This window comes from Cheilinus undulatus, linkage group 7 (genome assembly GCF_018320785.1).
Source record: "Cheilinus undulatus linkage group 7, ASM1832078v1, whole genome shotgun sequence".
Taxonomy (NCBI): domain Eukaryota; kingdom Metazoa; phylum Chordata; class Actinopteri; order Labriformes; family Labridae; genus Cheilinus; species Cheilinus undulatus.
The window spans coordinates 14,050,494-14,069,649 of NC_054871.1; the positions used below are offsets into that span (position 1 = coordinate 14,050,494).

Below are 19,156 nucleotides of genomic sequence, written 5' to 3' on the forward strand. Positions count from 1 at the left end.
CAGGAAAGGAGAGCGACTGAAAGACAGATTAACAGGGGCTGTACAAAAGCTAAGTTTATGTAGAACAAGCATTTGAGTCTGAAGAATCTTAAAGGCAAATTAAAAGGAAATAAACTAATGAAAAGAGCTTGTTTTTAATGTGGGGCAATCAGACGATGCAACAAAAAATCCTTAACTACATTTTGCTTTAACTAGAAACACTCTTCCGTGGTCCCAGATTATGCATGAATAGCGGTCATGCAGTTAATGGGATGCATACTCTATAGGGTGTCTGCAGCTCTGTGGATCATCCTTTATTCTCAATATAAAAGCAAACTCATTTATTTCTGCAGGTATTCATCTTTCAGTCTCAAAAGAGAAGAAGGAAAGTGAGAGCATGAGCATGCTTCGCCCCCACCAGGGCTTTTCTCTCTGAGTGATTAGTGTTGGCAGGTACGCGGATAGGCTGCCAGACTGGCCTTTCCTCTCTAATGCCTTATCACAAAATCTAGAGACACTTAAACCACCCTACCTTCACCCTTCTAGGACTCTGCACGATTGTGTGGATGTGAGTGTGGTCTCTTTATATCACAAACTCTCCCACTCTGGTGGGAAAATGCCTATTTGTTATTTGCAAACAGATGAAAGTGAAGGTTGCACAGGGATAAAATGAAAGACAAAGAAGTGGAACGCCAACTTGAATCTCATTTAATCTCATCTCTCAGGCTCTTACCGTTCACTTAAAAAACACAAATCGATAAAAGACCTTCTTCTGAAGCTTAACGTGAAGCTGACTTACCGGGCTGCTGTTTCTCTCCTGTTCAGTCTTTTGATTGTAGAAAGGTTCATCCCATTTCTCCTCAGCCTGCCAGGCGTATTTTAGGATGGTGCTGAGGATGGCCTCAAAAAGCAAGATGCCCAGGTAGATGATCAGGAAGGTGTTCATGGACCTAACATAGGAAAATATGTTAACCATTAAGGTTCAAGCATATTCTTATACAGCTAAACCTATGTTATTATCTTAGATTAGTGCTCACTTTTCCACTGCAGATCGTTTCTGAGACTTGCACTTGTAGTTAAGGGCCATCTTGGACTCCATCCCTGTGTAAACGGCCACACCTGCAACAGTGAAATTGATATGTTAAAGCAGAATTGTCCAATCACAGCTAAAGACTTTTTACAACCTGTTCATGGATTCCGAGAAATACAAAACAACATAATCATGACATTTTTCCATAGCATTGGCTCCAGTGCTGCAGTATGCATGCAGATAATAGTGAGGCATCTGGGCATAGCCATAAAACCCTCTAAAGATTCAGCCTTCAGAAACTGTCGTGTTTACATAATCAGATCTCTGGCCTGGTAATGAGTGGTCCGTGCTGCCCATAATGTCATCTCATTCTGGCTTGTTTGTGTCTCAGCTGTTATGTGGTTGTCTTTCCTCTCTGTCAAGCATTCAGGAACTGTTTTAAGCAACAACATTTTGTCTTCCTTTCAGTCTCTGTATTCAACTATAAACTTCTCAGTACATTACCAAATGTGAGTACATAACTACATAGTAACATGACATCCTCAACAGCATAATACTCGTTTCTCAGAAGTGGTTTCAATGACAGCGCACAGACTGAGTTTCACATACAAACTCACTGAGGCATGCATACAAACCAATGTATCACCCTGCCTTGAGTACAAGGCAAAATGGTCAGTATAGTACAGTGTACTGTGAAAAAGAAAAAAGGTAGAAATGATGAAAATGTAGCTCCTGCACAAGCTCCTGCCTTCCGTCCAAGCAAACCAGTGGCGATTCGACGTGTGGCGCAGTTGTCAGATGTGGAAAATGCGGGTCAGTTGCTTTGTTACATGGCTGCGAGTTCAAACTTTGCCTTTATCTGTTATGTTCAATGGTATCCACAAAATCCATGGCTACATCATGGTGTCTAAAGTGAAGTTTCAGTTCAAGGGAGAGAGACAGAAGAAAGGGAGCTGCACCTACTGCTCCTGAAAGTCAGTCACCCATTAGATCAGTTGTTCTCAACTGGTGGGTCTGGACCCAAACGTGAGTAGCAGATCCCTTTTCAGTGGGTTATGGATGTGCGCCATGGAAAAACAGTGAGGCAAATTGTCTATGAGACTCTTCAAAAATATACTTGCTTTGTCCTGTTTCTTTGTTTTGTTACATCTTTTGTACTGCCTGAGCTCCAAGCTCTAATATTTTGATTTTTTTTTTTATCAAATACATCTGACTGACAAAAAAATCTCAAAAATTTGGGTTACATTTCTCCTTTAAGAGTCAACGGTGGGTCCCGTGGCTCAACCAGTTGAAAACCACTGCTTCAGATAACTTGGACTTAAGCAAAAATTGTATCCACATAATAAAACATGACCAAAGCATGGTGTCTAAAGCACTGGTTCTAAACTGGGTCAGGACCCAAAACTGGATTGTAAAGCTGTTTCCAGTGGTTTACAAATGTGAGCTTGGAAAATAAAATGTGGCAAAAGGTTTACGATGTATAAAAGCCTAAGTGGACACATAGAAATTCTATACTTTTTTTTAGGTTTTCTTGTAATGACAAGAAAATTTCGCTTTTTGAACTGTTTTCTTTTGTCCCATCTGTTTTGTTCCACTTATGGTTAAAACTGGAACAATTTTCATTAAATATATTTCAGTGATTAGACATTTTGAAAAATATGATTCCCGATTTTTTGTAAGGAGGTGGTGGGTCCTTATGCTTGGCCAGTTGAGAACCACTGGTCTAAGTAAAGTTTTAGAGAGAGAAAGGGTGTTGCACCTGCTACTCCAAATAGTCAGTCACTCTGTAGATGACCTGGACTTGTGCAAAAATCTACAAAAGCATCAAACCTATTCAGGAAAAATAATGATGGGTGAAATGTTGGAGTCACAATACAGCATATCAGACAAAAAGGCCTTTATTTTGTTTTTGAACCATGCAATAACTCTGTTTGTAAATCTGCTGTAAAAATCTGAATTTTAAAATGTGGCATGTATGTGACTTCTTCTGCAGCCAGACTCAAGTGGACACTCAAGGAACTGTAGTTTTTTTGCATTTCTAAATTGGCTTCATTTTTCAAGCACAGATCACCGCTTGGGCATAACAAAAGTTGAAAGCATCCTTACAATGTTTTTAAAGATTTTAAAAGTTTTGCTTTTGAAGAAACTTTTCTTTGAATTTTGAGAGTACTGACTCACCAAAAATCTCTTTGGTATTTTTCAACCTGGCTCCTCGAAGCAGCAAATTCTCAGGACCCAGTGGTCTGAAATAAGAGCAAATGAAAAAATATAAATGCATTGAAAACCAGACTGATATTGCATGTTTGTATAATAAAGAAACAGTAGTGCTTTGATAAAAAATTTAAAAAATCAACTACGGTCTACAAGGCTCATACATCTTCTGTAGCTGTAAATAATCAATTTAATTTAGTTTAACATATTGATAATATAAACCATGTGCTTACACCTGCACAATGCATGCGCTACTTGTCATATGGAGATGCTTTGATTTTAACCTCAGCTACTTTTATCTTTCACTTGCACAAGGCATAACCTAGGAATTCCCATCTCATTGGGGATGCCATTTAAAAATAATATTTACCTTGAATACCACACTTACATTCATTAGTTTAATTCTAAATCAAAACAGCAGAGTAAAACTGATCTTACCTGACTATTTCTTCTCCATGTTGGGTCACTGTGATCCGGCCAACAAACCTGAAAAACACCAAGGGCATTTTAGTTTGTAGTGTAGTAGTGGTACGACTGAGAGGACTAATTAGTTTACATGCCTACTGAAAACCAGGCTACTGGGAAAAATCCAGCAGGAGCAGGAAATTTGAGAAATGTTTTAACTATGCATTTCAATAAACTATTTACTCCAAAATGTGAGCGAGTGAGCCGCTTAATACCTCCGCAGCTTGTGCATGTTTTTAAGACATGCATACAGGTGACTACGAAAAGGCTCTGAGGTGGATAGCTTTTCTTGGGCTGTGAGAATGTGCCAACAAATGAAGTTGGACTTCAGTAATTTTTAAAACAAAACTTTATGGTTGGAACAGATCTACCAGAGGAGTGAATCCCAATATAGTGTTTCACATGCACAAATGATGTAATCAGCTATTAAAAAACAATCAGGTTCCTCTAGCAGAATTCTCAAGGGGTTCATCACATCACACTGATTAAGGAGGCCATGTTTCAGGTTAATAAGATGATGAAGAAATGAGATTACTACAGCAAGCTGACAACAGCTTGGTTGGTTAAGTGAATTCAAACTCAGTGAGTGTCAAGAGAAAGAGAGAGAGTTAAAGAGAGGGGGGAAGGGAGAAAACTGCCACAGAAACAAACTGCCTGATCTAAAAATACTCTGATCGATTCTGAAGTCGCCAGCTGCGACAGACAAGAGGGAGAGGGGATGTCGAAGAGGTGATGAAGCCATCTCTTCCCATCATCCATTTAATAACACATCACTGGCTGGATGTTTGTGCAAGTTTTTATTGTACTGTGTTTTCTAAGAGGGTTATAGAGATTTTGGGGAATCCTGGGAAATAAAACAAATGATAGAACTACTTATATTTATACCCTAACCTTGCTTACAACTTTGATGCCTGTCTAGTATACAATTTCCTGGTTAAATGAACAAAAAACTGTTTATGTTAGTATTTTGCATAGTTGTCTGTGCTAAGAATATGACAAAATAAATTAGAAAAAGGACAATTTCATTTTAGATTTCTTTGATGAGGCTGAAACATTGCAAAAAAAAGCTAGCAGTTGAAAACAAATGAGACAAACTTAAAAGACAAAAGAAATAAAGGATCGAAATAACAAAAATTCTTGCTCCTCTTGTTTAAAAATTGTGAAGTAGCTGGCAAATTCAGTCTCTCTAATTTTCAAAAATTCTTGGAGTTTCAAATGTTTTTTTGTTTTTTTTATCTTTAATAGGCTCCTGTGCAACCACCTGGTAATTGTAGGACCAAACAGGGGCAGATTACCTGTACAGGTCAGGTTCAGGTTGTTGACACTCCACCACTGCCTGCAGAGCCTCCAGTTGGGACACTGACTGACACACTGATGTCTCCGCCACAGAGTAGTGAGTCTAAATACAACACAAAAAAATAATGTTTAATGCCATTTAAAGGGGTGCAGTATATGAAATAGACAAAAGGTTTTTTGAGTCTACAAGTAAGACAGCAGAGCAAATTCCACATCAAACAGCCCTACAGATAAGTCTTGTAGCTTTTTATTTTTAATACAACTGGTTCGGTCAGTTGTCGCTGCTTTGAAGGGGAGGAGACAGCACCTTGACTGCCCAGGTAGGGGTGAGGAGACAGAAAAAACAGACCAAAGACCTGACTTCATTTTGGATACTGCATCTATGCAAACTGAGGAGTAAAGCAGTGAGTGGTGTTAATTTTGGCAGGTATTTTAAATTTAGTCTCAGTTTAAGTCTTAAGACTAAAATGTTTATTAGATTTTAGGCACATTTTAGTCATTCCAACTGCATGTTATTCTTTCTTGGTTTGTTTTACGTGTGTCCTTTTTATCTAGACCTCACTGCAAATGACGGAAACCTCAGTGATTTTTAAGACGTAAATAAAGGTTACACCACGTTCCACATTATTATGCAAATGGCATTTTTCTCTTATTTTCCTAAATATTAATGCAAATGACAGTCACAATAATTTTCAAGTCATCAGCCGTTAGAGCATCATTCAAATGTTTTTGAACAAACTTCATAATGATAACCATTTTCTTTTTAAATAAAAACCTCAAAATGCACTGTTTCACATTATTAAGCACAACAGAGTTTTAAAATATTTCATAGGTTGTAAAGAAGAAGTCATTTGTTGAATTTGCAAAATTAGGAGGTCATATTTACTGAAATCAAAAGCTATTTCAATCAAAAACATCTTAACAGGCAAAGTTACATGTTAACATAGGAGCTCTTCTTTGATATCACCTTCACAATTCTTGCATCCATTGAACTTGCGAGTTTTTGAAGAGTTTCTGCTAGAATTTCTTTGCAGGATGTCGGAATAGCCTCCTAGAGCTGCTGTTTTGATGTGAACTGCATCCCACCCTCATAGATCTTTTGCTTGAGGATGCTCCAAAGGTTCTCAACAGGGTTGAGGTCAGGGGAGGATGGGGCCACACCATGAGTTTCTCTCCTTTTATGCCCATAGCAGCCAATGACACAGAGGTATTCTTTGCAGCATGAGATGGTGCATTGTCATGCATGAAGAAAATTTTGCTACAGAAGGCACACTGCTCATCTTTTTGTACCATGGAAGAACGTGGTCAGTCAGAAACTCCATATACTTTGCCGAGGTCATTTTCACACCTTCAGGGACCCTAAAGGGGCCTACCAGCTCTCTCTTCATGAATCCGGCCCAGAACATGACTCTGCCAAATCCTTGCTGATGTCACAGCCTTGTTGGGACATGGTGGCCATCCATCAACCATCCACTACTCCTCCATCTGGACCATCCAGGGTTGCACAGCACTCATCAGCTGCTCTCTTAATCCAATGAATTTGTCCGTCAGAAACCTTCCTCATTATGCCTTTATCTGCACAAACCCGTCTGTGCCCTGAATCAGCCACAAATTTCTTCACAGTACGATGATCACACTTAATTTTTCATGAAATATCTAATGTTTTCATTCCTTGTCCAAGGCATTACACTATTTGACACTTTTTGGCAGCAGAGAGATCCTTTTTCTTTCTTATTTTCTTTTCTTTATTTCTTGAAAACCCGTGGCCTGCTTAATAATGTGGATTAGAGGATTTTGAGGTTTTTATTTTTTTTTTAATAATTGTTATCATCATTAAGTTTGTTCAAAAACATTTCAATTATGCTCTAATGGCCAATGACTTGAAAAATATTCTGTCATTTGCATTAATATTTTGGAAAATAAGAGAAAAATGTCATTTGCATAATAATGTGGAACGCGGTGTTAAGATATTTTCACTCTTTAAAATTTTAGTCTATATTTTTTTAACTAAACTCAGAAAAAATACAATTTTAGTCCAGTTTTAGTCAGTAAAACATATTCTAAATAGGACTGAATGATTTTGGAAAATAATCTAATTCCTATATTTTTTCCCGGCATTGTGATTGTAAATGCAACAAACACGTCGGTCCAGCTTCAAGGTCTAACTCTACATGTTTAAAGACAAATGCTGAATGTTAACTTTTCCTTAATGTTACAGCGTGTTCATGCAAATGTTGTTTGTTTTCAACACACAGGGCATCTTTAAGATGGAGCCATTAGCTTGTAGAAGCAGTAGATATGCAGCCATCCTGTTTACTCATTTAAAATTGCTGTTTGCACTGCAACTGGTCAACAGTAGTCTGGTAGTTCAAGGTCTTCACACCATGGACACTCCTAAAGCAAACAAAGTCACACAAACAGACCTTAAGGTTGGTCTCTCCATCAAGGCTGGCTGTGGTGATGTGACAGGTGCCTTCTGCCCGATCAGACGACAGCAACACCAGGTCAGCAGGGAACGTCTCATCTTTAGCCACACGAACAATGTCTCCAACCTGAACCAACAGGCAGAGAACCCACACACACACAAAGGTTTTAAGACTGGTTCAGTTTTATTGAAACATTGTCTTTCATTGTTTTTGCTTCATACTAGATGTATTTTTTAGGGGTATCATCATCTAACAGAAATTTGTCTTCTTAATTATTCTTTGACTTGATTATTTTATTTGTGTTAGTTTAAACGTATTCATTAAAAAGACAAAGTCAAAAACAGGATTTGTCTGGAAATTCAACTCATCATTAAAGAAGATAATGTTTGCTGTTTGATGGGGCACATAAAAGATGCATTAACAAGCTGTCACACATTTCACAAATAAATTGATGGTGTCTTCTTCTAGACAAGGAAATATGACTTCTTATAAGCTTTGACAGTGATTGCCCTTTAAAACAGATGCCTTAAAAACTGTAGGTTTATTCTAACACTCTGACTTTATTACATGACTTACAGAAACATGTCATTTAGACTGTGTTGACTGTGTTGCTCTGACTCCAGACACATCAGTGACAGCGTCTGGGAAAAGTCTGGCCAAAGAGGATTTGTGCTTTATGCACTACAAAATACTGAGCAAGAGGGATGTCCAAGTCTCAAAGACCCTTTAACAAGGACAGGAAAGGTAACAGCAATTTTTTTATATAAGAATGACTGGCTTCAAATATGAAAAAAACCCTCCAAATCTGGCATTATTGCACCTTAAACACCTTTAGGAAAATAACAACACACAAAAGTAAATAATAAAAACAAGTAAACATGGTCAAATTACATGGATATGAAACAAAAAGCGGAATTAGTAGAGGAAATTCAATTTTTTAGGAACATACCAGTGTTATTTCTGTTCAACACAATGGATGTCCCAGTTTCCTGCAATCCTAACATATGAAACACTTTTTTTCACATAACAAAATCTCCTATTGTATTTCTTTTTAGTAAAGCTGTAGAGAACCGCCACAGGCACCAGGAATTTAACATCCAAGCTCCAGTTAGCCCTGGCTGCTGGCTCTGAGGTGTGAAGATCTTTTTTGAGGTACTTTTAAAAAGAGGTTTGGTAGAAGCAATGACCTTTCCAGCCACAAAGAGTAAAGTGGAATTGTAAAGTTTGTTTTTGGTTTTGAGACATTACCCTGATATTCTTGGATCTTGTCTGGACCAGACTTCCACTGCGAACCACAAAGACGGGAGCTCCATTCACCTCGTTGTCTGCCTTGTGTCTCAGCCAATCCTCGTAGCCCTGTAAAAAATGGTTTAACAGCAGGTAACATACAATAAAACAGCTGCCAACTGCAAAGTGTAATCTATCTTTGTTTATCGACCCTGGGATATGGTGCTGAACAATCTGATCAATTTTAGGAGAACAATTTTACTACTAGGCCATATCAAAAAACAGAATTGACAACAACTTTTCAAAGTTTTTCTTTATTTCTCAATGTTAAAGGTGAAATGCAAGTTTTCATAAACAATCAAAATCTGACTGATACTTCTTTTAGACAATGCATTAAAAGAGCTCTAGGGGCGCAGACAGCCTAGTGGTTAGGTCACGCCCCATGTCATGGGTGGCCCATGTTCAAGTCTGGCATGTGGCTCCTTTCCCACATGTCTCCCCCCACTCTTCCATCCCTATTTCCAACTCTATCCACTATCTTCCTCGCTAAATGAAGGCATAAAAAAGCCCATAAGTGTATTTTACCCAATCTGAACATTTTGATACCAAGTGGTAATCCTTAATGCCAGGTGTGAATGCACCTTAAAGTGTACTGAATATAATTTGGTATCCCATAGCTCAGACCACATATGGAGCTGGTCTGGGATGCCTTCATCTGAACTGGATTGGTTGTGTAGAAGCATTGCATGTATTAAAGACCAGGCTGTCAGCTCATGCAGTCTGGTTTATGACTTCTTTTATGTCCTTCCAGTCTCTCTGGAAATGATGGGAAGTGTGGCATTTTTTAGAGACAAGGATTACCTGGTTCAGCTCAGTAACAAGTCTTTTGCCTCCAAAACAGCTCTTCATTTGGCACCACTTTTTAATTTCTAATATCTCTCATTGTTCACAAAATGAGCCAGTTCTCTGTAAGGGTTCTTCCACAAACATCACATCAAAACTTCCTCATAACTTGTTGTTTTGAACTGAATTTTTTCAATTTAACCATGACCCCGCAAGGTTTAATTGCTAAGCAATATCCCATCATATCCTTTGAAAGTATGTTTAATGGGGCATACATGGCTTAATGGTATAAGGTGCATCCCATGTACACAGGTGGCCCAGGCTCAAGCCTGGCCTGGGGCAGCTTTCCTGCATGTCCCACTCTCATCCCTGTGTCTGACTATATCCACTGTTCTCCTCTATCAATATAGGCATAAAAAGCCCCAAAAATGTATTTTTAAAAAGTACGTTTATTACAAAATGGGGGAGAAAAGCTGTTGCTAGCCTCTACGCTCATAGATAATTCGTCCCCATTTGTGTGTATGTCAAGCCAGCAAGTGGGTTCTGATATCAGGCCATCACTGAAGACATATTTCTAATGCATAGTGCAGAAGCAGCACTAAAGTGCAGTCACATGGTTTCCAAAACACATAATTAATGCATAATATTGACAGGGCCTGATTTCTTAAGTAAGTTGAAACAGGTTTGATATCACAAGCTGAGCTGTCTAATATCAACCAAGCTTTTATGGTGGTGCATGCATATTAGTTCTCCATTTTAGTTCCACTACTCAACAAAGAGGAAGCTATCAGGCACTCATGTTCTCACCTGTTTTATGGCAGTTACTGTAATCACAAAGAAAAGAGGCAGGCCGCTGGTGACAGGGGAAGTCGGGGTGTCGATCATCAACTGGAAAGACAAACACAGAGGTGGGGTCAAATGAATTTGAATTAAAATTGGAAGTGCAACAAGTGGAGAAAAAAGGTTGCTTCAGAGGCTCAGTAGTGGGTGTGTCTCTTAAGAGGAAAAAAAAGGCAAGCAGACTGGAAAGACAGCAGAACTGATGTGTCAAACAGGAAACCTGCTTCAAGGTTAACTGTCAGTTCAAACCACACACTCTTATATACATACATTACACACAAATAGAGGCATAAGATGTTTCAAAAGCAAAATTTACTGCAGCAGAAAATCTCAACTTTTCAACCTCTCATGACTCCTTAAAGGAGCACATGTCTGAGAGTTTCCCTAACACTACGGTGATAGAAATCAAAAGCTGCTGCATCATTCTTTGTAAATAATTTGTTAAAAATATTCACCCTGATCTTTTATATACCTTATAAATCATCAGTTTACAAACACTGAATAAGACCTTTTTGAGGCAGATAGTATAGAGAGAACGGAAATGAGCTGAAAGAGCAGAGGAACAAAAAAAGGGATGTTGTGGTATTTGGTATGCGGTTATATAGCCTCTCCATGACGAGGACGCCCTATATAAAAAATAGACATTGCAGACTAGTTTGCAACAGTTTAGAGAAGCAGTACAGAAGGAAGTATAGTGATATGTCCTGTAATTGGTTATGTCATACTTCCTGGAAAACTGTTCGACGGTTTACTTGATAGTAAGATGCTACAAGTTTTGCAGTGCTGTTGATCTTCAGAATAAGTGTTAGCTTATTTCCTTTTTGTTTGTGCAGTGCATGCTTTGATTATGTCAATGAATGTTCACTTAATTAATTATTAATTGAAGACATCTTTCATTTGTTTTTAAAATGTTTTTAAATTCTAGTTCTGCCTGTCTGCAAACAGATGATAAAGGCTGGTCTTTGTGTCCAACTGTGGATGTTTTCAGGTATGTCTTTAAATGCACTGTCCCAGTCAAATGGAGTTTAAGTAAATATGCAACATTTACCAAAGGCAGTTTGTAGTAATTGGTAAAACCACTTTCTGGCAATCAAGTTCTAACAGATGCAAAGCTCCCTCCCACAAAATTCAAAATTGCAACAAAGGATTGAGTAAGTAATGACTGGAAGAGGCTTGGCTTTGTGGCTAAGGGCTGTCACTTTTTCAAAAAGTCAAGTGTGAACAGATTTGAAGCAACATGCAATTCGTTACAATCAAATTCAAGCCACCCATATAGTGTTGTCCTGGTAGTCAGAGCTTATCAGCCATAAGAAGTCACAGTCAGACTCTATAGTTATCCAATAAAAAAGACAGGGGGTCGAGCAGAGCTTTGACAGTCACTTTTAGCACATTTATGGCTCCTTTGGGAGAGGCACTGTGTGAGTACCAGCGCTAAAGCTGAGAAAGCTGTTCTGTGATGAGAGATACTCCAGTCTGTGTGTTTGAGGGGGAGTGTAAGTGCATTTTTCTGGCCCAGTTGTTTATAGTGGTAAACGTTTCTGTTGGTCAGCCCTGAACATCTTGTCTGATTCTAGATATAGCACAGTTGTTAGCAGGCATATGTGTTGTGTTTACAGCCACTGCAAAGGGAATAAATCTTGTTTGGGTTAGACAGCATTTCTTCTCTATTCTGCTGTTTTAAAAGAGCTGTTAATGTGAACACTTTTGGATTCTGTGGCAATGAAACTGCTGTTTGTAAGCCTGGTCGAAGTAATTTCTAATAATCACTCTAATACTGTTTTACTCTTGGATAAGAATTTTCATAAACTAAATGAGACACAGATTTTTCTTTACAAGGTTTAAAAAATGAAATATCATTTCACAACAAGAATCAAGGAATCATCTCAGGTCATCTAAAAATGTTAAATTGGCCATCCAAGAAAATGTCATGTTCACAATGTTGAGATTGAGAGAGGCCTTCCTCTCAGTGATTTGAGACTAAGCTGACTTCAGCAGCACTGACAAGTTGAGTGGGTGAAAATAGAGCCTTTTTAGACGGAGTCAAGTCGATTGCTTTGGCTTCACTACACAGGCCCAAATAAATCAGGATAAGACTGAAAATCTGAAAGCAAAATCCTTCTTTGGCACAAGCTGACTGATGCACAGTGAAGGCCTAAACACCTAAGGCTAGCTGTACAGATACATATTACTTTATGCGTGGATGTAATGTTTTAATGCACAGGCAGACCTGCCTCTCTGCAGTCAGTGAGTCACTCAGGCATGCACAGACAGGACATTTGTTTTTAGGGTGGGAAAGCTGAGGTCATATTAGACTTGTCACCATTTGACTGGGGACATATTTCTGAAAAAAAAAAAAGGTTTTGTGAGTTTGTATTTGTGAGAATTTTTACCTGTACAAGGAAGATGATGAGAAAATAGAAGTTTGCTATCCTTCTGAACTGCTCGAACAGATTCTTTGGGACGAAATTCCAAATTGTGTACTGAAAGAGAAATGAAATAATATTTAGAGTAAGACTAAGAGCAGTTTTGTTTTGAAAAGAACCAGATCAAAGTGCTTGATGAACTTGCATTAAGGTACCACTAAAATAAATATAATCAAATGTACGAAGCAGGTAGGAATACAATAACAATACAGGTGCATAAAGAGTTAACACTATGATAACAAACCATAATAAACTAGATTATTTTTACAGCCACAGACAGACAAAACATGTAGAACCACATCATAGTACTACATGGCTTAATAAGGCAAGACTTCATACAAAAAAATTAAACATTTCTACACCTAATTCAGGAGGCTGACCTATTTTTCATGTATTCCCCATCTTTTCATTCCCAGTGCTGCATACTGGTGGCTCAAATTAATCAAGCCACTGCAGCAGAATCTGTAAATTTTGATTCATTAATGGCATATAAATTCTGTTGAAATCACATCATTCCTTTTTGCTGCATTTTAATTCGTCTTCCTGAAAGGGATCAGCAGGTGGAAGGAAAACAGTGTGCATCAGTTTTTGTTTCTTGCTTTTACGTAAAAATCTTTTGGAAGGAGCCCTACCAACCTTGTTTATCAGGTAACTCTTTTCCATCTTCAGGTTCTATCTGAGCTAATGATATCTCCTTAAAAGCATGACTTAAAATCAATCTAATTCTGACCCACCAGGTGACTTCACCCCTCTGTCAGTCGTGTTATCGCCTAACCAATCAATGACAGTCATCTCTACTAGTGGTAGACAGCAGCCTTTCAGGATAATTGTCCTTTTGAAAGTCCAATATCAATAAAAACACATTAATCCTCTGAATAACACAAAGGTTGTTGATCCTGCTATCAACAAATCACACTTAGTCTCTCAGCATACCATGGCTCATGATAAACTTTTTAAGAAGAGTTGAGCTTCTGCAGGAATGCAGCGTTTCCCAAGATGACACTTTCTTTCCTATGATGGCTGTTGTTGCAGCATAGGCACATGCCAAATGTCAAGCTGTACATCAAGTTCCCTGCCTTAAACTCTTTGAACTTCTGGCTTAAGTTACAAAAGGCTTTTTTTAAAGACTCACTGAATTTGAGTTCATGGTTGTGGCAGTAACTTTCATTCCTTTTTATAATGTAGGCAGGAAGGAATAAAAAGGAATACGGATGCTGCCCATTTCTGACAAATCTGAAATCCTGTACTCATAAAAATGCTGGAAAAATCTGTGCAATGATACGATATGATACATTTATTGTCCCCAAAGGGAAATCTGTCCTGGACTCAAGTGCTGTCACAACAGATGCATTAGTCAATAAGAAAGCAACAAAAAAGACAGCAATACAATTCACATGTAAACAAAGATGTGCATACCAACGGAAACCACAAACATCAATTGACATTCTAGCATACAGAACATTTGGTACCTTGGAGGAGATGATTCTGTTGTCAGCAAAGCGCTGGGGTATGTAGTGGCCATGCTGCGGAAACCGATTTGCTACATAAACTGTTCTGGTGTCACTTTGATGAGGGGGGTCAAAGCCCTGAAAGAAGGGAAGAAAAATGGGAAGAGAATGGGAATCAGGGTAGGACAGAAAGAAGAAAAAACATGAGAAATGTGAGAACAGACAACAACAGTTTAATAACATCAATACTCTGCAAATCCATTACAGTTCACGTTAAAATGTACATTAGTAATTAGCTCTGCTTAAAATTAAAGACATAATATCTAAGGAACAAGTCCTAATTCTCCTTGCTTTAAAGTGTTGATGATTCCTGACACTGTTTTGTTCAAAAACTGAAAAGCAAATATTTGATGAGTAATGGATGAGTTGATTGTCAGAAAAGACTAATTTCATACAAATCAAAAATCAACCTGTAATGTCTTTCATTTAAATATACAGTAGTGGTGGGCGGGAAACAGGTATCAATACCATCAGTGCTATAATTTCTGCCACAAAACTGTCCAGGTTTAATCCCATGCACTGTGTTGAAGTGCACACATTAGCATAACTGATGCTTCTTTTGGCTTAAACTACCAGTCACAGTGGTGGGTAAATTAAAGTGGTGTAAAAGTGGTGTAGGGCTGGGTATTGCCACTGTTTTCCTGAACCGATTCTCAAGACCCCGATTTGATTTGATTCTCGATTTTTTTTCCAATTCTATATCGATTTATGTAGGGATAAATAAAACCTATGTTGCTTCAACATTTAAGAGATTCTCAGAGAACTTAAGTTGGAAATAGTACAAAGAGTGTTCCAACTAGGCACATTATTAAAAATTTTAGGGTTTACATTAAAAATTGACCCTAAACTAGTAGTATTTTCATCACTATTTCTGGATATGGTCTTTTCTGTCCAGTTTGCCTCTGTATTTGTAGTGTTGAAATCCAAAATGCAGTCAAGTTTGGAGGTTTCTTAAGTAGAACAGAGCTGCCAGGCTCCACCATGTTTGTTTTAACAGAGATAAGTTACTTATTGCAAGTCCAAGTTGAAACTCTTGTTGTTAAATGAATAAAAATAAGTAAATTTGATAAACTATTTTTAACTAAGTATGATTAAGCCATGATATATTACACTGAATCTTATAATGTGGTACTAGTAGTAATTCATTCATTCATTTATTCATTCAACCTTTATTTAATCTCAAGATGCCATTGAGAGCATGCTCTCATTTACAATGACGTCGAGAGTACATTAAAACAATATATGCAAGACAATAAATAAGGAAGGAGAAAGAAACACAAATGCAAATAGACATCGATACCTGAGAATAAGTGGAGCACAGGTTAAAAATAGTTACCAACATGTAGCTACATAGTAGTTCCTTATCATGTTTTGAAACTGTCCTATGTTAATAACTAATGACTAATAGTCACATTTCCAGCAATCGTGCATACAGCTTGGGACAGTTAATGTTTAACTGTCCCTTCATCATACACTTCTGTCTATCTGTCGGCATAGACAGACTGACACATATGCGCTTAGAAATATGCATCATGTTATCTAGCATATTGTGTACATTGTATGCTGTTGTGAATGTTATATTATGCTAACTTCCTAGAAAATCTACATGAGATGTGAGATTATTGCTCACATCTTTCTAACCCGCAATTTCCACATAGGTTGAGTGTGCTGTGCACCAAAGTGCTGCTGGTTTGGTCCGACCTATATGCAAGCGACCTCATCCACTGGAAGCAACTCAAGAGCGCAGTGGCGTGGTGCACAGACCTGATCAGTAGGAAGAGATGACGGTAGGACTGCGAGTTCACACAGGAATAGTATGTCAACTGCGGACTATTTTACCTTTTGGGGTTAATTGATCATCCTTTCCGGTATAAGTCCATGATATTATTGCTTATGCCATTAAGTGAGTACATTAGGAAGTTAAAAGGCTAATGTTTGCTTAAAGGATCTGTGGTTTTATGTAAAATTCTTTGGCTAAATATCCCCAAAAGTGAACTTTTCCTTGTCAATGGTGCCATTGTAGCTCTGTGACCCACTGACCTCTCGGTGACCCTTTGTTCTCGCTGCAGGATGAGGCGTAATGTTGATATAGTGATGATTTACAATCGGGAGTCCATGCATTGTGTTTTATTTTGAAAGTTCAGGATGTTCTATGCTTGTGTCTTCCATGGTTGGTGCTTTCTGAACGACAGTGAATTTACGAGATTTGGCAGCGGCCGGTGCTGAAAATAGACCTGCAGCGTATCCGAAATGAAGTGGAGCGGAAGGGCACTCCAGGCACGCGTCACTGCCGGTCTGTAGTGCCGGCTGTGGAAATGCTCTAAAAGAATAGAGAAGGAGCGATGTGCTCTGCAGTATGCTTAGCCGGCATTCCGCGGCGCACACTCTGTATGTGGAAATTGGAGGTAAATGACTGAGCGCTCCGTTTCCCTGCTGTAAACGGCGGGGCCGTGCGTAATTTGTGCGGCTGTGAAACGGAGGAATAGGGGGTTGTAAAATAAAGCACACTGTACAGAGCGACATATACAGGGGTTTCACAAAACAGTCGGGGTTTGCTCCTTTTGAATGTAGTACCCAAGATGATCACTATTGTGTGTGTGAGTCTGCCCAGTCTGTAGCAGCAGCAGCTCTCCACCGAATCACCTGCAGAGCTCGGCTGTTCGCGCTGCACCAGCGAAGGTTTACATTTGAGGAAGAGATATGCAGCTCATAGTAATAACACACCCAGATATCCAAAACTGGATGAATGGGAGATTTAAACCTTGAATCAGTCTAAACGCTTTTAGAAGTGATTGCAGGTCAACTTTCAGGCGACATCAGTCAAGTAAGTCTGAGACTGGTAGCGCGAGGACCTGACAGGAGAAGGAAAAGGCATATATCAAAAGATAGATCTTTGGATTTTATGAATTGATATCAGAATTTTTTAAAAAGAATCGATCTGAATTGGAGAATCGATTTTTTTGAACCCAGTTCTAGTAACAGGATGATATGAGATAGACAGCATTTCCATGTGTGTTCCATCATCAACATATTTACCTCCCCCAAGGAGGTTATGTGATCGGGTGGGTTTGTTCGTTTGTTTGTTTGTTATCAACTGAACTCAAAAGGTCATGGATGGTTTTTCATGAAATTTTCAGAAATGGCATAAGGAAGAACTGATTAGCTTTTGGGACTGATCTGGGTCACCATCTGGATCCAGGAATTTTTTAAAGGATTCTGTACTATTGGGAGATAGGACTAATGGTGGTGGTCTGCCAGGAGATGGCGGACATGAGTAACTTATTCAATGTTTTAGAGTTTATAGAGTTTGAAATACACATGTCCGGTGGAGGAGACAAGTTGGAGCTTAACAGAGAGAAAGACAGCGAATTGTAGCGAGAATACTCACAATGCTGGGAGAAATAGAGGAATATTCACCCTCTGCCATGACTTCCACACGTAGCGAAGCCAATACTTTGCCTCACTGTCTCTCCACCCCACCGAGGAGGGAGTAATCGGCGAATTAGATTTTAGGAGTGATCCGGATCACCATCTGGATCCAGTAATGATTTTAAAGGATTCTTCACTATTCGGAGATAGGGCTGATGGCAGAGGTCTGCGCTCTCTGAGTGCTTTTCTAGTTAAGTCTGAAATGCGGGCAGCATGAATGCAGAGAATGTGTGAGAATGAGGCAAATTTGTGCCGTGTTAAACGTGCCTTTCACTCAAATCTGAACTCAAGTCAATCACTCACGGCCCGATGGCCGAGATCCCTGGTGACGTATTTCATGTGCGTTCATTATTTAATTACAAACAAGTACATAATAAACTTAAAGATGCAAAAAAAGGCTATTATTTATTATTTTTCACTACAATAATGACACATTTTATGTGTGAAAATATGATAGTAAAATATGTTTGTTTTTTCGCTGGACAATGGCAATAAAGTCAAATCATGTGAGAATTTAAACACTTAATAGTTTTACAATATTTATGGAAATCAGATGTGGTTATTTAATTGCTATTGAAGAGGTCTCTGAATTTAAAAACATGTAAAAAATGAGTTATATTTAAAACAGTGGTTGATAAGGTCAGGTTGCTAATATGATCTGCTAATGTTTACTTTTCAATCCACTCATAAGAAGCCAAGACTGAAGACAGGCACATTTCATCACACTATTTCATTTAAGTTTGCATCATTATCTCTTAACTTCCTGTCCTATTTCTTACATAATATCCCTGTACTGTCCTGTGTCTCACAACCTACTCAACTGCTACACTGAGAAGGCAAAAGCAAGAGCTCACAATCCCTTGCAAATGATACATGACGTCGGTCCAACACACACCCACATACACACAGAGGGAGGAATGTATCCGGGCCACGTCACTCGCTCGCACACACATTCACCTCTCTTCAGGGACACATGTAAACCATTACTGCCTTTCTGTTTCACTCTGTCTAGCTTTCCATCTACTGCAGCTCAGGTTTTCTGAATAAAAGCACCAAAACTTACAGTGAGACTGAACGCAACTACACGTATGTCAGCCTATTGACAAATCAATATCATTTAAATCTATCACTGATGCTCTTTCACCAGTCATTGAAGTACCATCTATGTAGCACTAACTTGCTTTTTTTCCTGCTGATTTGTTATGCTTAATTTACTGAATTTACATAAATATTTGACATAAATATTTCACTGGGACCCTTTTGCACAAACACTGTCCAACCTCAACTTTGCATCAGTTTTTCAAAGATAGTCCATGTGACATTTCTTTAGACTTTTTAACAACAGGCTCCAGTAGGGTTTTTCCATGGGTTCAGGTCAGCCTGGTTTAGCCATTATCTACACAGGCAAGGTGTGATGAAACATTCCACTACAACCTTACAGCAGGGGGGACTTTTAAAAATGGACTTAATCACTGGGTT

General features: G+C 38.6%; 1 protein-coding gene across 1 annotated transcript in view; it reads right to left on the minus strand.

Moving 5' to 3' along the window:
* atp11b (ATPase phospholipid transporting 11B (putative)) overlaps window positions 1-19,156 on the minus strand; it is an 81,984-nt gene that overhangs the window by 53,981 nt on the left and 8,847 nt on the right. Inside the window, exons 2-11 of the mRNA XM_041790599.1 lie at window positions 14,210-14,326; window positions 12,708-12,797; window positions 10,285-10,365; window positions 8,656-8,763; window positions 7,405-7,533; window positions 4,981-5,084; window positions 3,659-3,706; window positions 3,188-3,252; window positions 1,017-1,098; window positions 779-929 (exon numbers count right to left, since the gene is read on the minus strand). Coding sequence (XP_041646533.1) covers window positions 779-929; window positions 1,017-1,098; window positions 3,188-3,252; window positions 3,659-3,706; window positions 4,981-5,084; window positions 7,405-7,533; window positions 8,656-8,763; window positions 10,285-10,365; window positions 12,708-12,797; window positions 14,210-14,326 — 975 coding nt within the window. The remainder of the gene's footprint in view (window positions 1-778; window positions 930-1,016; window positions 1,099-3,187; window positions 3,253-3,658; window positions 3,707-4,980; window positions 5,085-7,404; window positions 7,534-8,655; window positions 8,764-10,284; window positions 10,366-12,707; window positions 12,798-14,209; window positions 14,327-19,156) is intronic.